Raw genomic sequence first — 19,503 nt, 5'->3', positions numbered from 1 at the left:
AGGACCCTTGCTTTATACTCTATTTGTGTAATCTCTGTTATTACCTCAGGTGTAGTAAAGACATAGTCCAGCCTCGTGTGTAACTGCTGCGGGGCAGAATAATGCGAATATTGCCTTGCCTGGGAGTGTCTCATCCTCCATGCATCTTCTAAACCAAAGTCACCCAGCAATGTCTGCAGCGCTTTAGCAGATGGGGCGGGTCTATCCATCTTCCCATCCGATCTATCTACCCTTGGGTTAAGTACACAGTCCCCTCCCCAAATCACTGCGCTACCCATACACGTGCTAAGATTAGTACACAATGTTCTGATGTACGCCGCTGTGTTCTGGTTCGGGGCGTACGTATGTACAATGCTTATCTCCCTGTTTTCCACCAATCCTCTCAGTATAACCGTTCTCCCATCCGCCTCAGCCATCTCCTGCAGCCGCTGAAATGGGAAATGCAGCGCCACCCAAATAAGCACTCCCCTAGTATAAGCAGAATATGATGAGCCCATCACAACTCCCTTCCATTTTTTAGCAATCATATCCATCTTCTTCTGTGTCAGGTTAGTCTCCTGCAGCAGTGCAATGTCTATCTTTTTCCTACAGCATTACCTTGTTCCTCTTTAAATAACTATTGACCCCCCTAACATTCCAGGTAATTATTTTAAGGTCCCCAGTGGCTTATTAGAGTTCCACTCCGCCCCCCACCGATTCAGTCCAAATCTAAGTTCCATCTCATTCTATATAGGCTTGTTCCCCAGTTTAAACTCCCCTTAACCAAAAACACACCAAACTCCCCAATCCCTCCCCTCCCACCTCCCTTCCCATCCCCAACACCCCCCCCCCCCCCAACTGTTGCCCAGCTCCATCCCTGGATCTCAGGCACCCCCGCATCTAGCTCTTTCTGGCAATAGCCTGTCCTCGCAGCTCAGCAGGGTGAGGTTGCCCTAATGGCTATCCTACGACTACTACTACTCAGGGGGTAGGGTGCCTTCATCCTGCCGCTCCTGTTCGCTTTAATTCAACCATACATTGCTACTCAATTTACTTGTGTACTCAATCTTCTATATTCCAGTCCTTTAAGTTCAACAAAGTCACATATATCACAGCCAAATATCAGCATTACTCGTTCGCACCCCTTTATCTTATCACTATCATAGTCTCTACTGGGGTATCTGCTCTGTGTCATTTCAATATGCATATAATATCCCAATCACTTATCGTGCTCCTCCTGGGCCTTCTCCGCATCTCGTTCTGGGCAACCCTGCAGGTCCAGCCATGTCGCTGCTTCCTCTGGGGTGTCAGAAACGAACATTCTGCTTTTGTGCAACACTTTCAATTTTGCGGGGTACAGAAGCATGTATTTGATTCCGGCGATGCGTAACCTCCTCTTGATTGCCACATAGCTGTGCCGTTGCCTCTGGACCAACGTTGTGTAGTCAGGATACGCCATGATGGTGTTCGAGGCCCTTTTGATCGTTCCCCCTTTACGAAAGTACTCCAAAAATCTTCTCGCGATCTTTATAGTTCAGTATGTTTGCGATTATCGCATGAGGAGGGGCCCCAGGCTTCGGTTTCCTCATGAGGGTTCTATTTGCTTGCTCCACCGTGAATCCCTGTGAGAGTTTGTCGGCCCCAATTTCTTGCAGGATCAAGTTCTCCACATAGTCTGTAGGGTCTTGGCCTTCCTCCCCCTCCGGCAGTCCGACCACGTGGATATTGTTCCTTTTTGTCCTCCCTTCAGCTTCCTCCGCACGGTTCTCCAGGTTAGCCACCTGTTGCTTCAGTATGTGAACCTCCTTTGTATTGCTGGTGCTAGTGTCAGTGTTGGTTTTCACCGCACTCTCCAGGCTGCTTGTTCTCTCTGCCAGCGTCCTACTACATCTTGTCGCAGCAGGGTGACTTCTGTGCCTATTGCGTCTATTTTAGCCTCCAAGGAAGTTTGCAGGTCCGCCATCGCTATCCCCCACGAGTCTCTCAGCTCTGTTATAGCCGCTAGTATCTGGTGGTTTTCAGCCGCTAAGGTGCTCTCCACAGGTGCTGTCGCGTCACTGTGCGTTGTCGCCGCAGGAGACTGCTGCGTCTTGGCAAATGCTTCCATTGTGGATTGTTTGTTTTTGCTCTTACTCACGGTTCCTCGCCCCGCCATCTTGTAATCTCAGTTATGTGTCTGAGGTTACTTGGTCTATGGCATATCAATCCTGCTTCTCTGTCGTAATGTAGCACCAGTGTGTCACTCCAGGCCTAGGGCAGTTGTCCTTGAGGAGCCCCTGTATACGTTTGTGTTAGTTAAGCTGTGTTTTAGGGTGGTTTGTGTCCTCCCATGTTTCTAATTATCTTACTGCTTCCTGGAGACTACTTCCTACTCCCAGCATGACCACCCATCTCTTGGGCTCTTGTGCTCTTCACGCCACTGCTTATTTCCGCTGCGGTCCCTCCTGTGTCATACAGGCTTGGCTACGTCTCCAAAACCCTCGAGTGGGTTGTGTCCTCCCCCGTATCTTCCCTGGCTGCTGTAGTCGGTCCTTTTTTGCTTATTTCCTTAGATCGCTAGGTGCTCCTCCTTCTGCGCTACCAGTAAATATGTCCAATGCTACCTGTGCACTTCAGTGCCTGCCACCTGTCTCATAACAATCATAGCATCTGGCAAATGTCCAGGAGGAGCCAGCACATGGACTGCTCTTGCTACCGAAATGGCAGTACACCCCAATATCCGTTTTACCTGGCAGCACTTGGGTGCACTACCCGTCTCCTCATGCAGGTTCTGGGTGCTCTCACTGCCCACTGTGGTGATATAGTTCCTAGGCCCCCTCACAACGGACAGCAGGCTGCCGGCGCACTCCAGGTGGTAAAGTGTCACAACTGTCCATAGAGACACAGCACCCAACCAACAGTGCAATAGGGCTGCATATAAGTCAGAGTTCTGTGCTCCACTACACACCAGGGATGTTTATTGTTATTTATCCCAAGCGGTTCGCCACCATGCTTTGTTTGTGCCCAGCTCACTTCCCGCACCCATTCGCCCTACGCTCGCGGGTGCTTCGTTATCATTTATTACGCTTTGTAGTCAGCCTGGGCTCCGCTGCAATTATCCTTAAGCCGCTCGCGGCTGGCATGTCCCGCACAGACCTCGCCGCCGCCTGCAGTCCGTGCCTTTCACAGTGTCCTTCGCAAGCAGCAGGGAGCCGCGTAGGCACCAGCCGCCCGTCTTCATGACACGGCAACTGTTGCCTCTATGCCGATTAGCACGCCCGCTCAGGCTCCGGAGCGCGGCCATTGTTGCCACAAGGAAGCAGAAGGAGCAAGTTGCAAAGGCAAAACATTGCGCGTTCTGCAGCGGCTTACTCCTCTTGCTCTGCCCTGCAGTTCAGCTTCCCTCGGTCTCCTCCGAGGCTGCAGGCACAATCCCTTTGTTGTCCGCCATCTTGGCGACAATGTTTCCACACGGCCGCCCACTGTACGTTCTATTTTCTCCTAGATGCCGGGCTCGATGCACTCACTTGTAAAGGTTATTGCAGTGCGTTAGTTCCGACGCTCAGTTCTTAATTTCTGGAACACCTGGGTTATTTTGAAGCGTAGTCTCAAGAATCATTGTCGGATCGGCAGGAGCAGCGCAAGGAGACACGTCCTATTCCATGGCTAGTTAGCCACGCCCCGGGATGCAAAGTTCTTTTGAAATGTGGAATTTTATGAATGGACAAATGACTCTTTTATGTTGCTTCTTGCTTTTGTAAATATTGTGAATTGATATATTTTTTTTTCTTTGGTGTGTTTATTTTTAGCTCGATCGAATTGCATTGTAATATTAGTATGAGATGTTGTGTCATGTATAATATCTGATTCTTGTTTTTTGTAAAGGTTACAGTGTAACCAAAACAAATAAAAAAATAATTAAAAAAAATGTTTTATGGGGGGGACTTGGCCCTTTGAGACTGTGTTAATGGATGCAGGGTAGGAACGAAATCAAATGGGATAGGGTTTAGGGATGTGCTCTTCACAGTTTGACATTTAGAGGAGGGTATTAGCTGATATTTTGGGAGGTTGAGCCCATTGAGATATATGGAGGTTAAAACAACATATAGCGGGTGATGAAGGTGTGCTGGGAGGTTGGCGCTGTTGAGATCAAAGGAGGTGAATGCAAAATATGGAGGTCGATGAAGGTGTGCTGTGAGAGTGATGCCATTGAGATCAATGGAGGTTAATACACTTTATGGAGGGTGATTGTGCTGGTAAAGTGATGCCATTGAGATCAATGGAGGTGAAGGCAAAATATGGAGGGTGATGAGGGTGTGCTGGCAGAGTGATGCCATTGAGATCAATGGAGGGGAATATAGTATATGGGCTGATAAGAGTGTGCTGGGAGGGTAAACACATACCTTTTTTATAGGGGGCATTTGGCTTCTTGTGTGAGTGAGTGTGCTGTAGATGACATCCTGCAAATGCTGTTAAAATAAGTCAATGTAGAAAGGATTGGCCACCAGGGGGAGCACAATGTCCTCTGCCTCCGTGTGAGCTCTGCTCCCACGGGTCCTAAAAGTGAATTGATCCCCCACTTCTAGGCCCCCCTCCGAAAATATGGGCACAATGGCCGTATGAACATGACCCCCACCCCCGGAGAGAAACCCGAAGAAAAATGCTGAAGGATTCGCTGAGATACAGGCAAGAAAGTCAAGGACTGTTGAATGCGGCCTCCCGTGGCATGGGACTTCAAAAGTGAAAGCTACACAGCAGTTACTGCCTTTGTGCGGCTCCCTGAGGGACCGTGGGCGAAGCTGCAGACCCCCTTCTTGGCATTGGATGATTCAAATATTTTAACCAGCCACCCCTGCGACCCCACAAGAAGTAGAAACATAGGGAGCTTTCGGACAAAAACCCCGGCGAAACACTGGCTGAGGAAGAGCGAGCCCTGCCCTCTCTGAAACACAGCGCCCAGGCAGTCCGTCACTGATTAGACCGCACTGAGTGCGCATCCACAAGGGCCCGCCACTGAGGAAACCAGGGTAAGCAGGCGCGGCGCACGGAACGGATAAAGAACGGAGGTCCCAGAGCTCCCATAGACCCTCGTAAAGATAACGGGACGACTGGTAAAGCTCCTGCGTGTCCTGGCCTCATACAACAGCGGCCCCAGAGTGTGCCGATTGAATCGTGGGGACACAACATAAAAGCACACGACCCCCTGAACTGGACGGCACTCCCCCCCCCCAGAATGAACCACGTAGTGATGGCACGCGTTCGGTGAAACTTTTAACTCGCGGCCCACATGGAAGGAGTAGAACGCATTGCCCTGAGTCCCCTGTACTTAGAAGGGAAGACAAAGGAAGATCTTACCCGACCCTCCTCCCAACCTGAGGTGGCTGAACAATAAAGGGCAATGGAGGAGACTCCCCGACTTTGAGCGGATTCCTGACCCACCCAGTACAGCGTACCCCAGCGCCAAACCAAAAGTGCAAAGGACACCAAAGCGTGCAGAGCAGTGCACAACTGAGGCAAGCCCACGGAAGGAAAACACAAGTCTAAGACATAGCCCCATCAAGTGAAAGCAAGTAGCAAGCTGGTCTACTAAGTAAATACCCAATTGAGCCCAGCATAATCTCCTGCATAGGAAGGTTGGGGAGACACCGGTGACCCATTAAGAGGTATAAAAAACGTTCAAGCACCTGAATGACCTTTACCACTCAGAGCGCGCCCTTGGAACCAATCTGAGTACCCCGACACGTGTTGCCTAACACATCTAAAGGTTGCCAACAATTTTCGGGGGGACAGTCTTTGGGGCTTGAATGTGCGCTCAATTGAACTAAACTACTGCAATCATCCCGATAACATCTGAAAAGGTCACTAATGGGAATACCTGCTGTTGAATGCCTTGCTAATGCTATGCAAATTAGGTTTTGACATACCACTCTCCAGGACCCACACTGCAGAGCAATTGTACCCGAACTTGCAAACCCGAATTAGTAACACTCCCTGGTCCGGGGTTTCACCCGAACATCCCCTCAGCCCCTCCAAGAGCTCCACGGAGGCTACCTCGCTTCTGCTCAGAGGGTAAGGCCCCCGATTCAGGGGCGTGTGCCTCCTCTACCGTGACAATTATTCTATGCACGCACGAAGCAGGCTCGCCAAGTACGCATCTATTTCGCCCCCGTTGACCTCTGACCAGAAAGCAACAATGGCGACGGATCTCATTGGAGCGGGCTGCTGCCACCAAGGGGGACATTGCGGCATTACTTTATGTAATAAAGACTCTGGGTGCCAACTTGGGTGGTAAGATTGACAAGATCACCCAGAGATTGGACAACTTTGAGGAAAGATTGGAGGGTGTTGAGAACAATCAGGCGTCCATTGACACCCTTGAAACCCAAATGGATATGAGGTTACGCAACATTGAACACAAGGAAGAGGAGATACGCCTGAAAATTGATGATTTGGAAAACAGTATACGACATCATAAAAATCTTGATGCAGGACGAAGAGCTAGACGATCCCAAAACTGAACGGATCCACAGGGCCGGGGGACCCCCTGGTGGCCCGCGTTCCGGTCTCGCAAGATTCCACCGATATCAGGAAAGAAACACAATCCTAATAAAAGCCAGGACTGGAGATTCACTCACATTGGGCGGTGCCCACATTACCATCTTCCAGGACCTGTCGTCACTCACCTTGGCATTAAGTCGTCTCTGCAGTCCCCTGACGAAATGGCTCAAGGAGAGGGGCACGAGATGCAGGTGGGGTTACCCCTTCTCCCTCACAATTGAACATGGTAGCGCGAATATTGTTCTGTGGTTTGAGGGAGAGAACAAGGATTGTATTGCAGACATTCTCGGGACGGAACCAAGAGAAGGCGACTGAGGTGAGACTGACCACGCCGGAACCCAATGGGAGCTCCAGGGCCCCAGAAGAAAGAGAGTAAAAGGATCAAGAAAATACAGACGCCCGAATAACACGCCTGATAATGGGAAATGAAGATGGGCCTCTCGAACTTGGTGAACCAATGGCCTGAATTCTACGAATGAACTGTTCGGAGTCATGCACTTATTGGCACTGACCAGCGCGACAGCTTCACAGACGGCAGCGCCCGGCAGCAGCGATCCACCCTGAAGTAAGGGGGGAAACGAATATCTGAAGAAAACGCCGGAGGACACACGTATTGTTGTTTCCATTTTCAATGTTATTGTTGAAATAAATGTGGTTGGGGGATGGGGGCTCAAAGATATGTTACGATGATATGCTCGAAGGGGACCGTGAGGTAACGGCCCTGCTGGTGGTCCGATACAGGACTCAACATTTCCATCATGGTCGAGTCGGACGCCATCAAAATGCCAAGAATGGCAGACTTTCAGCTCCTGGATTCAGTTGAATGCCAGGGACTCAAGAAGGGGGGGGGGGTAATATGAGGGGGAAGGGAGAAGAGAAACTTGGGAACAGCAACAGCACCATCTGAATCAATCCGCAATATCGACTCCAGTGTGGAATTGAGAGACTACACAATTGTCTGGGCGCCGGAAGTGAGTGACACCTTGAAAAGACCCAACAATGGCAACAAATGATGAACCCAGAGTGGGAGAATCGCTCAAAGATGGATCCATCAATGTCAAAGGTCTGAACTCCCCGACCAAGAGGTCATTAGTGCTCAGGGAATTTCGCAGATCCAATATTGATATACTCCTCCTGCAAGAGACTAAATTTGCCAAAGGGGAGGAACGGAGCATCCTGGGGAAGGGGGGAGGCCTGGAGTTCTGGGGTTCAGGTCCGCTCAGGAAGGGAGGAGTCAGCATCCTGCTTAGGAAGGGAATCAAATTTGCAGTGGAGAAAACATGGTCCGATGTGGTGGGTTGTGCCCTCATGATAACGGAGAAAATAGCCAGAGTGAAAGTGACTATTGCTACTGTCTACGCACCAAATACTGGACAGAATGCATTCTTACAGAAAACAATCCCTAAAATAATGTTAGAGGCCACAGGTCATGTAATCCTGGGGGGAGACTTCAATCAGTGGGCTGACCCGGATATGGATTGGAAACCAGGTAACCCCAAAACAAGAAACCAAAACAAAGGCGGCCACACCGAATTCACTGAGATAATGGATCTGTATGACATGAAGGATGTGTGGAGAATCATGCATCCTGACGCAACTGGATATACCTTTTACTCAAACCCTCACCACACGCTAACATGCATTGATTACATATACCTCACAAGCGACCTCACAACCACTGCCCAACACTCAGATATTATGCCGATAACCTGGTCGGATCACGACATGGTGCTAGTAGATATCTCCTGGGCCGAACTGCCTGTCATGGGGGGGAAATGGAGGTGTAAGGAGACCCTCTGGAAGGATCCGGTCTTCAAGATGACTATGGAGACCGAAATTGATGAGTATTTCAAACTGAACAATGACGGAGAGGTGTCCAAACAAATGGTCTGGGAAGCGGGGAAGGCCACATGGAGAGGCATCTTAAAACGAGAAGGGTCCTCCAAGAAGAGGGAGCGGAAGATCATTAAGCAAAGGCTACGGACTGAAATAGGGCAATTGGAAGACGAAGTGAAGAAGGACCCTGGGGTAGACCCTGGAAAAATGAGAATAGCCCAGCAAAAAAGGGAAGAATTGCGACTCCTAGAACACGATCAAGTCGTACGCAAATTGCAGTTCCTAAAACAGAAATTCTATGAGAAAGGAGACAAAGCCAACGCTTTTTTGGCTGCCAGGCTTAGGGAACAAAGAGCAGAACGCAAGGTGAATGAGATAATTGAGGACCCCCCCTCTCCCCTCCCCCTCCGCATGATCCCTGAATCCTTCGCTAATTTCTATGAAAATCTTTACACCTCCGAATTACCCCCAGGCCAACTGTACACAGCCTCTTACCTATCATCAATTACTATGCCCACAATAACGAACACAGAAACTGAGTTACTTGACTCCCCAATCACGGAACTGGAGATTCAGGACGCAATCGAAAGGCTAACACTGGGCAAATCCCCGGGGGAGGATGGCTACACTGCTGGTTTCTATAAAACATTTACTAGGCATTTAACACCCTTCCTAGCAGAGTTATTTAACAAAATATTAGACACAGGTGTGGCCCCAGACTCCTTTAAAAAAGCATTGATAACAGTGATTCCCAAAGAAGGGAGGGACCCTACAAATTGCGGATCATACCGTCCCATTTCCCTCCTTAACCTTGACGCTAAAATGTATGCCAGGGTACTGGCAGCCAGACTGGAGACGCTGGAACCCCGCCTGATCCACGCAGATCAAGTCGGATTTATACTTTGGAGACAGGGAACTGACTCCATGCGCAAAACACTACACCTTATCCATGTGTCTCATGATCTCCCCAATGACTCCGTCCTGTTGTCAATTGATGCAGAAAAGGCCTTTGATAGGGTGGAGTGGGAATTCCTAGGAGCAGTCTTGCAAAAGGTCAGAAAATGCCCAAAAGCTAGAAAGGGAATACAAGTGATATACACATCCCCCATGGCGTCGATATTCGTAAACGGGGAATACTCCCGGTGGTTCGAGCTGAAACGTTGGACTAGACAGGGATGCCCCCTTTCTGCAATTCTATTTGCACTCTCGCTAGAACCCCTGGCGCAAAAGATCAGAGCCGACCCTGCGATAGAGGGGATCCGGCTAGGCCCGAAAGAATATAAATAGCACTCTATGCGGATGACATTCTCCTCCACGTGCCCTTAGACTAATGGACGAATATGGACAACTTTCAGGTTTTAAAGTAAATAAGAACAAGTCCATCCTGTTCCCCCTCCAAGGAACTGTAGAAGAGAATGACGTCAAGTTTCTCCCCCTAGGCCTTAAGGTCGAACACCTCACGCTTCAATATCTGGGCATACGGATTACCAAAACCCTAAACGACCTATTTGAAGTTAACTTCCCTCCACTTCTCCAGAGATTTGCAGCAGACCTTAAGAAATGGAACAAACTCATGATCCCCTGGCTCGGCCGAATCAACGCGGTTAAGATGGTATGCCTTCCCCGCTTCCTGTACCCCTTTCAAATGCTGCCGATTGAGATAACAAAAGGATTCTTCACTGAAGCTAAAAAGACCATGATGAGATTCATATAGCAGGGGAAGAAACCAAGGATCCCATATACCACACTGAGGCTCCCCAAAGATAAAGGGGGGGTCGGACTCCCCGACTTGAGAACTTATTACAAAGCTGCTCAGTTGTGCGTCCTAATCCCACACCTCAGAGACCATCAAAATCTTCAATGGGTACTACGGAAAATCAAAGGTCACCCCATACTAAGCACCATATGGAGTATATGGCGTGCAGGCAAAGAAATGTGTAATATCACCACCTGGCCGTCCCCGCTCAATCACTTATGGTTGCCCGGTATAAACAACCACATACCCGATGTGGGCAGTTACCAATCGTGGTATGAAGCAGGTTTGGAGAGAGTAGGACAGCTCCAGAAGAAGGATTCATTCATCACTCTACCAGAATTGACTGAGGCATTAGGCATAGGCTCTCTATCTACATTCCAGTTTATCCAACTGAAAGGGGTCCTAACAAAAGCAGAATGGAAAGACAAATTGAACAGAGACTTGACCCCTTTCGAGAAGATTTTGGACTCTAAAGCAGACATGAAAGGTCTCATATCAGTAATGTATCAGGAATTAATAGCCTCGGGAAACGGATCCACGGAATCCCTGAGGTCTAGATGGGAGAAAGACTTAGGGGAAGAAATACAACCTGAACAATGGGAAATAATGTGCTGAGCGGCCTCCAAAACATCAATTTCTTGTCAATATAAGCTTCATGCCATCAAACTCCTGCACAGATGGCAATATGACCCCCTCAGGCTATCCAAAATGTCCCAAGCAATGAGCCCAGCGTGCTGGAGGAACTGTGGTCAGATAGCCAATTATTGGCATATGTGGTGGGGCTGCCCACGCATTAAAGTGTTCTGGAGCGAGGTCCGAAGGTGGATCAAGGAAATAGAAGGCATCCAAAGAGACGCAGACCCTTACTTAATACTTTTCGGTTTGGAAAGGGAAGAAGACGACTGGACCAAAGTGAAGGGCTTGACCCCTCACCTGTTACTAGCGGCAAGGGCACTTCTGGTGATCAAATGGAAATCCACAGGGGTGCCCGGAAAGAATGAATGGATCGCCTTAGCCACAAACATTTACTTAATGGAAACCATAACTACTTCCCTACATGGCAAGGCCGCTCAATGTGAAGCCCTATGGATGGATTTTAAAAATAAACACTTAACAATGGAACATGAATCCCAATTGGAAGACCCTGAAGAGCCCTGATAATAACAAGGAATCCAGTTAGCAACAACCGAGGAGTTCCTGAAATGAGTGCTCACCGTGCGCCCAGACAGCGGTGATCAGACTATTGTACTTTCCAGGTTCCCACGTTACAATAATGAACACTGGATGTGTGCTAAAACGAGCGAGTGAGGAGGGGGGGAGGTAATGTTTCGTAGTTACGGTAAAGACACCTCAAATTGTGACTGAGGACAAAGGTTCCGTACCTCGTTAAGGTTTGATGTGCCTTGTCATTGACATGCAACCGATCGCCTCTAATAGTGTGTCGTTTGATGTGTACTTTATCTTTTTGTTCTTGTTACTTTCATCTGTGTTAAAACCAATAAAAACAAATTAAAAAAAATAATAATTAGTCAATGTATTGATCGCTGGATAAACATCAGTGTTCAGCCAGCAGCGCACAGGTTCAGACTCCTATATGAACATCCTTCAAATATTGTTTATTTTTTTAAATGTATTTATTTAGTTCTATAGCACCAAATCCCATGGGTATCAGGGCGTGTAACAAAAACACACAAGGACAACAAAGAGACAGGACAAGCAAGGGGGTGAACAAGGGGGCAGGCGAGGAGTTATTCAAATAGGATGGTTTTCAATTGCTTGCAGGAATGGCTGCTGAATTTCTTCCTATCGGAGCACCGGAGGGAGGGAATTCCAGGTGCTGTGGTAGACCGTGGCATAGTGGAATATCTCTTGTGCCCCTTCAAACCCAATGATATACGAATTGATTTGGAAAATTGTGCTGAAAAACCACCAGTTGGCCCCTTATGTTGGCAGTATTTTGTCTGGGTGGGTAGCAGCCCTCGCTCACTGGGCGCAGTTCATTGGCTAGTGTAAGGCAACAGAAACACTGAAACATTATTAGATGACGTGTGATATACATATATAGGAGGAAAATAATGTTGAAAGAATTGGCAGATATAGCAATGGAAGTGAAAACACAATTTAATGTGTTAACACACAACATTTGAGTTGAAAAAGACAGGGTAATATTGTCATGCTTATCTGAGACAGATACGTTGTTATGTTTAAATTATGGACACTGGAGGGGGAGCACATCAAACATTGATGGGAAGCACTCAAATCATAGTTCAAGAAAAATAGCACGAAGGAAGGATATGTGTTGGGATGCACTTACAGCGTCCCAGCCAGGCAAAAAGGATCAGGATGAGAAAAACATATTGGCCCTCATTACGACCCTGGCGGATTTATTCCGCCATCGGCGGACTTTTCCGCCATGGCGCAAAGTCCCTTTACGCCATGGCGGATGGCGGACTTACCGCCCCATTCCGAGGTCGGCGGGGCGGTAAGTCCCCATTGACCCATTTACCCTTCCCCATTCCCATTTCGGCCCCATAGGGCTCAATGGGAGTGGGGAAGGTGTTAATTACGCCACCGTACACTACGGTGGCGTAATTAACACCGAGGTCCCATAGCGCCATGGATTTTTACGCCCGCAAAAAGCGGGCGGAAAAATGACCATGGCGCTCTGGGAACTCGGAATTGGCGGTAAGGGGTCGGCGCAGCTAACGCTAGCGTAAACCCCTTACCGCCAGGGTCCTAATGAGGGCCATTGGCACATACAACAATGTGAACAGGTTGGGTTTTGTGGCACAGAAGGTTGTAGTAAGGTTTTGACACCCAGTAGATACCCACATATAGCGACACAAAAGGAGCAACATATTTATTAATGTTACGTTTGCAGAGGTCGTAGATAGGGCACCGTTATAGGCCCTGTGTTTAGCTGTAGCATATGAAGTTATGTTCTTTAGTGAGGTACGAGAAGAGAGCTGGAGTAAGTGGAAGATGGAGTTAGAAAGGTATTGTGGTAAGAGTGAGGTCAGCGTGTTGACATGGCAGGAGTTCTGCCATATTGGATTTAAAGGTCTAGTTCACAATGGGCCTCATTATGAGTTTGGAGGTCCTGAAATACAGGTGCCGGTAACAGGCACCCTTTCCAGACCACCAAACTATAAATATGCTGGTAGGGGCTTAAACTATGTCAGGCCTGCCAGTAGTTTTGGCCCCAAATGGCAGGCTTTTCACTGAACCCCGGCACCGTTACTTTCAGGTTTCCCATTCCTATGGGACTCCATTGGAATGGGAAATAACCTTACCGCTGCACTGGGGTGTCAGGCGCTGGTAACAGTGTTACGGAGTTACTGCCAACATCATAATGAGGGCCAATGTGTGGAATAAAGGCCTTGATGTGGAGCTGCATCTCTGTTTAGCTTAGTCCCAAGACAAATCCCTTTTCGATCCCTCAAGAAAGAAGCCGAGGTCAGACGCACTTGCGGTGAACAGGTAAACGCTAATTGTATCCAGCTGCAGAGCCTAAAAGAGGTGGAAATGGAATGTTAGCTTTGGGGAGGGCCGGTAGGAATGCACCCTTTGAAGGCCAAATTCATGAGAATAGGGCACAAGGTTTTGTGATGCCAATACGCCAGGTGCTGACTTAGAGCACTACTGCCGTGACCCAAAGAGCAGTCACCCCATTTGAACTACAAGTAGACACATAACCAAAACAAATAAATCCCTGAAATTCAGACTCAAGAGCGGTGCCCTGGTCACGTCATTATTGGCCATCTGGGGCTCGAAGGAAAAAAGGGGGGAGTCGTGTCCTGAAGATCCGTGATTTGGAATAGGAGGAGAAGAGGTGATGCCAGTAAATTCAGTACAAGGTCGGAAGGGCAGCTTGTGTGCGCCACAGTGTCTGGTATAATGAGAAGGCCCATTGTCTTATCAAAGCAGAGCTGGCCATGACAGTTTGTTTTGAACGTGTCTGGGTTGGAGGGGTGCACATCACATGATGGTCAGAATGTATTAGTGTATTAGTGTATCTGTCGGCCAATCATATACCAGGAGTCGTTAGTGATGATGCAGTGGGCCATGTGGAAACGGGCCAACACATGACTCACACAGGGGCCAGCACATGACTCGCCCAGGGGCCAGCACATGACACACCCAGGGGCCAGCACATGACTCGCCCAGGGGCCAGCACATGATTCATCCAGGGGCCAGCACATGACTCGCCCAGGGGCCAACACATATGACTTGCCCAGGTCCTGCCGCCTCCACCAGCAGACTGCTCTCAGGAGACTTGGTACGGAGGCTGCCTGGTCTTCTGAAAGAAGTCTGCTCGTTACATTGCATGCACGAGTTAATCTATCAGAAGAATCTGCACTGCAGGCAGAAATTGCAAAAGACTCACATACAGCGTCACACCTCTCCAAACTGGTATATATATCCTGCAATTTACAGACATCTCTTTATTAGGGTGAATATTGTGACCAATCAAAATATAAGAGGGCATTAAATGGGCTTCTTACTGAATCACTATAAGACATGTTTAAGAATCAAAATTGTGAACATTATGATGTTCCCATAATGCTCTTTGCTTTTATGCAAATCGCTAGGATTGGGTTCTATGAAGATACTGTAGCGCAGAGGGTCATCCCCCTTTGCCCCACCCACTCCTTCTCACTGCCCCACCCCTCCAAAGAGGTGACAGTTTTCCAATACATTTATTCCATTTCCAGCACTGATTCGCCCCTCATTTTCATTCTCCTGAGCCCCCTTTACCTTGTCGCCGCACCAGGAAGCACTTGAGTTTAATTTCCCACTCTTCAGGCCTGAGAGCCTCGTCTACTGCCATCATGAGCGCAGCGTATTCTTGCACCCTGTCTGGGGTGATGTGGGACATCTCCAAGCTCCCGTTGGGGAAGAGTCGGCAGTGGGCCATGTGCCAGCATGGAGTGATGCTGCTTGGGCTCCACTCTACAGCCACAGGCCAGGAGTCACTCCTCGTCCTCCACTGAAAGTGACACCTAGCACCGCAGAAGGCTCGATCGGAGTCTGTGATCTGCAGCAGGGCCGAGCCCCCAAGGGCCACATATACAGTTGTAGTTCCATTACACTCCTCTTCTGCAGAGGGGGGACCTGCAGAAGACACAGAGAGGGAAAGAGAAGGAGAAACACATCAGACGTCACGTGATTACAATCCCTATCCCTGAAATGTGTCTGTCCTTGAGCAGCAGCAGAGGAAGACTTCAGGGCTGAACAGAGAATGTTATCATGAATAGCCCCAGGACTGCATCCGCACACACACATGTGCACATATGTCACTATTTACATGTCACTGGAAGGGCGCGGTGAGTAATGGGGGCACTGAGAGGCTGAGGTCACCCCATTTCCTGGGCAGCCACAGCTTCCCTCCCTGGCTTCCATCCGTGCCTCTCTGCAGTGAGGGCCAGCGTCTGCAAGAAGCAATTATTAGCTTAATGCCGTGGGTGTCACAGCGTCCCCCTGAGGCAGGAGGGTGTATGGCCAGGATGGAAGAGCAAACAAGAGCGACTCTAGCACAACAATGTCCCAAAATCACGAGCATCCATAGCATCATTCATTCCTACATCAGTGCTACTTGGCATCTACCTGTAATGCTCCCCCTTGAGGCCAGTGGTGGAAGTGCAGAAAAGCAACTAGTGCTACTCTTCAGCCAAGAAGCAGGGAGTGGGATGGAGGGAGCATGGGGAGAGGTGGGGGAGGGGCAGTCGGGGTTTAAACTATGGTTTGCCATCTTCATTCACACATCAGTGCTATTGGTATCTACCTGTAATGCTCCCCCTTGAGGCCAGTGGTGGAAGTGCAGAAAAGGAACGAATGGTACTCTGCATCAATGAAGCAGGGAGTGGGATGGCTGGAGCAGTGGTGTGGGGTGGGGCAGGGCGGGGCTTAACCTAGGCTTTGTTACATTGTGGCTAGATTGGAATAATAAAAGATGCCACTGGACCCGTCCCCGACAGAAATCTCAAAAGAATATATTAACAAATGCAAATGCTTCATTCAAGTGTGCATGCAAATTAAAGAGGACACTATTTGGCACAACTCTCCTTAGAGTGTGTTTATAAGTGTTATCTGTTAATCATCGTTTACACTAAAAGACACAATTACAAACATAACATATTGTGACTGGCATTAAATGAGAACAGTGTGTGCAGTGTGTTCTGTGTCACTCTGTGTTACTGGACCTGAGCAGAGAAGAGCATGTGAATTGCCAGAGCCTTCATTCTCTTTCTTTTTTCAGGAAGCAGCCAGGAGGCAGTCCTTAAAAACCCCACTGATTGCAGAGCGTGCAGTGTGTTCCGTGTTCCCGTGTGCATCGAGGCATCGAGGCGCAGAGGGGCTTCTGGTTTGCATCTGACTTGCACTTGAAGCGTGCTTACTTCCTTGAACCAACCTGGATGTTTATTGAAGGTACGCTCATTTACTTCTTTTCTTGGGTTGTCAAAGCATCCCCCAGTATGTTTTGTCTGCGCAGTGGGAAGCGCTTGGGATCGAACCTTGATCTGTTGGGGGTGCTCAACGAAGAAACAAAAACACCTCCTTTTCCCCCTACAAATATGAGCGCACAGGAGGCTATGTCTGCCTCAGTAAAATCAGAAACAAACTAGTGCATTTCGACAGCCACAGCCAACTCAAATTCCATCTAATGGCCAGGGTGGTCCCTTTTTCTATGTATCTCTGGGGAAGTCTAGTGCCCAGAAACATAGTAAAGGCTCCTGTTCCCTCACTCACATGGACCCAGAAGATCAGCAGGTTTGTGCAGACTCGAACTTAATTTCAGACGTTTCAATTCTAGCACCCATAATTTCCTCCGAACTGGCAAAAAGGATCCCTCTTTTTCTAGGAGTTTCCACACAGCCTCAAAAAGGTAGTTCCAGCTGCCCCGATCGCAGACTGGAGGAGGTCCAGATGTATAGATCTTCTCTGACTTTTACACCAGTTGCCGTCCATCAGGATGCTGACTATCCCCTGCATTCGAATAGCTCGTTGAATCATGCGGATGCGCAAAGGTTTCTGACCAGCCGGGTCCTAACTTTTCACACTGATCATCTCCTATGACTCAAAACGCTCCAACACATCATCACGATCAGCGTACTTCATCACTATCTCAAGCCCATGCCCCGCAACGTGGTCAGGATGTACCTGTTATGGATGCTTTCTCCTTTCCAGTGCTATTTAGGATCCTGGACTCCATGGATAAAGGCCATTATTTAACTATATTTGAACTGCGGGAGGTTCGCTCTGTATTAAAGGGTTTATCTGAGAAATTTAATTTTATCAAAGGTTTTGTGACCATGCTGGGAACGACTGAAACAAATCGAGCAAAATATGTTGGAGACTTCGATTAGAAAGCTGCAACCTCTGCTGCTTGTCAAACATCCATCACTGTACCTTCTGCTGAGAACTGATTGGGGGATGACCTAGCTGCATTGTCTCATAATACTGCCCCTGTGTCAGCAGTGGGGGCTCAATCAATGTCGCCAGATGGAGACAACTGTCCCCCCTAGTGGAAAATTGTGGTGATCCGATTTTTGGTATTAACTCTATTGAGGTTGTTGCAGGTGCTGAATTGGCCCCTACAGCACTTTTTGTGCCTCATCAAGATCTGGGGGCAAAAAGACCAAAAATGCCAAAAAAGCAAATGTGCTATCAGCGCAGACCAAAAAAGGCTCTTTGAAATGTTTGCGCTCGATCAAAGCGCAGACAGAAGTCTTCTCTGAAGACTGTGTTTCTTCGTGTTTATCTGCTGCTGAGACAACTGTCCCTGTCACTACTTGTAAACCGTATCTGCCAACTAACCGTAAAATTGGGAAGGGCATTAATCATAATGTTCCAACTGGTTCTGTAAATAGGAGTAATCCATTAATAACAAGATATTTGAAACCTAAGTCTAATGTTACCACGGCTGAACATCTGGACTTTTCCTTGATATCTACTTACTCAGCTTCGGGGATGATGATATCGAACATTCCAATCAGGTAAAACCAGCCTCTGGGCTGGGACTCTAGCTGTGGGTAAGGGGCACGTGAGAGAGGCAAATATTTCCTCTACTTCAGTGCCTGTATCAGCTCTGGCGGCCTTACAACCATCAGCCCCAAACTTCATTCCTTCTCTCTTAAGATCTCCAGCCTTAGTGGAGGAATCTCCACATTTCTGTACATTAGAGGATAGGAGGAGGCTAGCCTCACAGCCTCCGCAATCCAGAGCTTTGGAATGTACATTAGAAGATAGGAGGAGGCTAGCCTCACAGCCTCCGCAATCCAGAGCTTTGGAATGTACATTAGAATATAGGAGGAGGCTAGCATTACAGCCTCCACAATCCAGAGCTTTGGAATGTACATTAGAAGATAGGAGGAGGCTAGCATTACAGCCTCCGCAATCCAGAGCTTTGGGATGTCCATTAGAAGATAGGAGGAGGCTAGTATTATGGCCTCCGCAATCCTACATTAGAAGATAGGAGGAGGCTAACATTACAGCCTCTGCAATTCAGATCTTTGAAATGTATATTAGAAGATAGGAGTAGGCTAGCATTACAGCCTCCATGATCCAGAGCTTTGGAATGTACATTAGAAGATAGGAGGAGGCTAGCATTACAGCCTCCACAATCCAGAGCTTTGGAATATACATTAGAAGCTAGGAGGAGGCTAGCATTACGGCCTCTGCAATCCTACATTAGAAGATAGGAGGAGGCTAGTATTACAGCCTCCACAATCCAGAGCTTTGGAATGTACATTAGAAGCTAGGAGGAGGCTAGCATTACGGCCTCCGCAATCCTACATTAGAAGATAGGAGGAGGCTAGTATTACAGCCTCCACAATCTAGAGCTTTGGAATGTACATTAGAAGATAGGAGGAGGCTAGTATTTTAGTCTCCACAATCCAGAGCTTTGGAATGTACATTAGAAGATAAGAGTAGGCTAGCATTACAGCCTCCACAGCCTCCACAATCCAGACCTTTGGAATTTACATTAGAAGATAGGAGGAAGCTAACATTACAGCCTCCGCAATCCAGAGCTTTGGAATGTACATTAGAAGATAGGAGGAGGCCAGCATTACAGCCTCCACAATCCAGAGCTTTGGAATGTACATTGGAAGATAGGAGGAGGCTAGCATTACAGCCTCTGCAATCCAGACCTTTGGAATGTACATTAGAAGATAGGAGGAGCCAACATTACAGCCTCCACAATCCAGAGCTTTGGAATGTACATTAGAAGATAGAAGGAGGCTAGCATTACAGCCTCCGCAATCCAGAGCTTTGGGATGTCCATTAGAATATAGGAGGAGGCTAGTATTATGGCCTCCGTAATCCTACATTAGAAGATAGGAGGAGGCTAACATTACAGCCTCCGCAATCCAGATCTTTGCAATGTATATTAG

General features: G+C 48.2%; 1 protein-coding gene across 1 annotated transcript in view; it reads right to left on the bottom strand.

The window, feature by feature from the left end:
• LOC138525660 (uncharacterized) overlaps positions 1 to 19,503 on the bottom strand; it is a 258,954-nt gene that overhangs the window by 183,746 nt on the left and 55,705 nt on the right. Inside the window, exon 2 of the mRNA XM_069635724.1 lies at positions 14,867 to 15,223. Within this exon, the coding sequence (XP_069491825.1) occupies positions 14,867 to 15,223 (357 nt within the window). The remainder of the gene's footprint in view (positions 1 to 14,866; positions 15,224 to 19,503) is intronic.

Source organism: Ambystoma mexicanum, chromosome 7p (assembly GCF_040938575.1).
Source record: "Ambystoma mexicanum isolate Mex_15411 chromosome 7p, UKY_AmexF1_1, whole genome shotgun sequence".
Lineage (NCBI taxonomy): Eukaryota > Metazoa > Chordata > Amphibia > Caudata > Ambystomatidae > Ambystoma > Ambystoma mexicanum.
The sequence above is the reverse complement of the archived record's forward strand: the minus strand, read 5'-3'. Positions and strand labels throughout refer to the sequence as shown.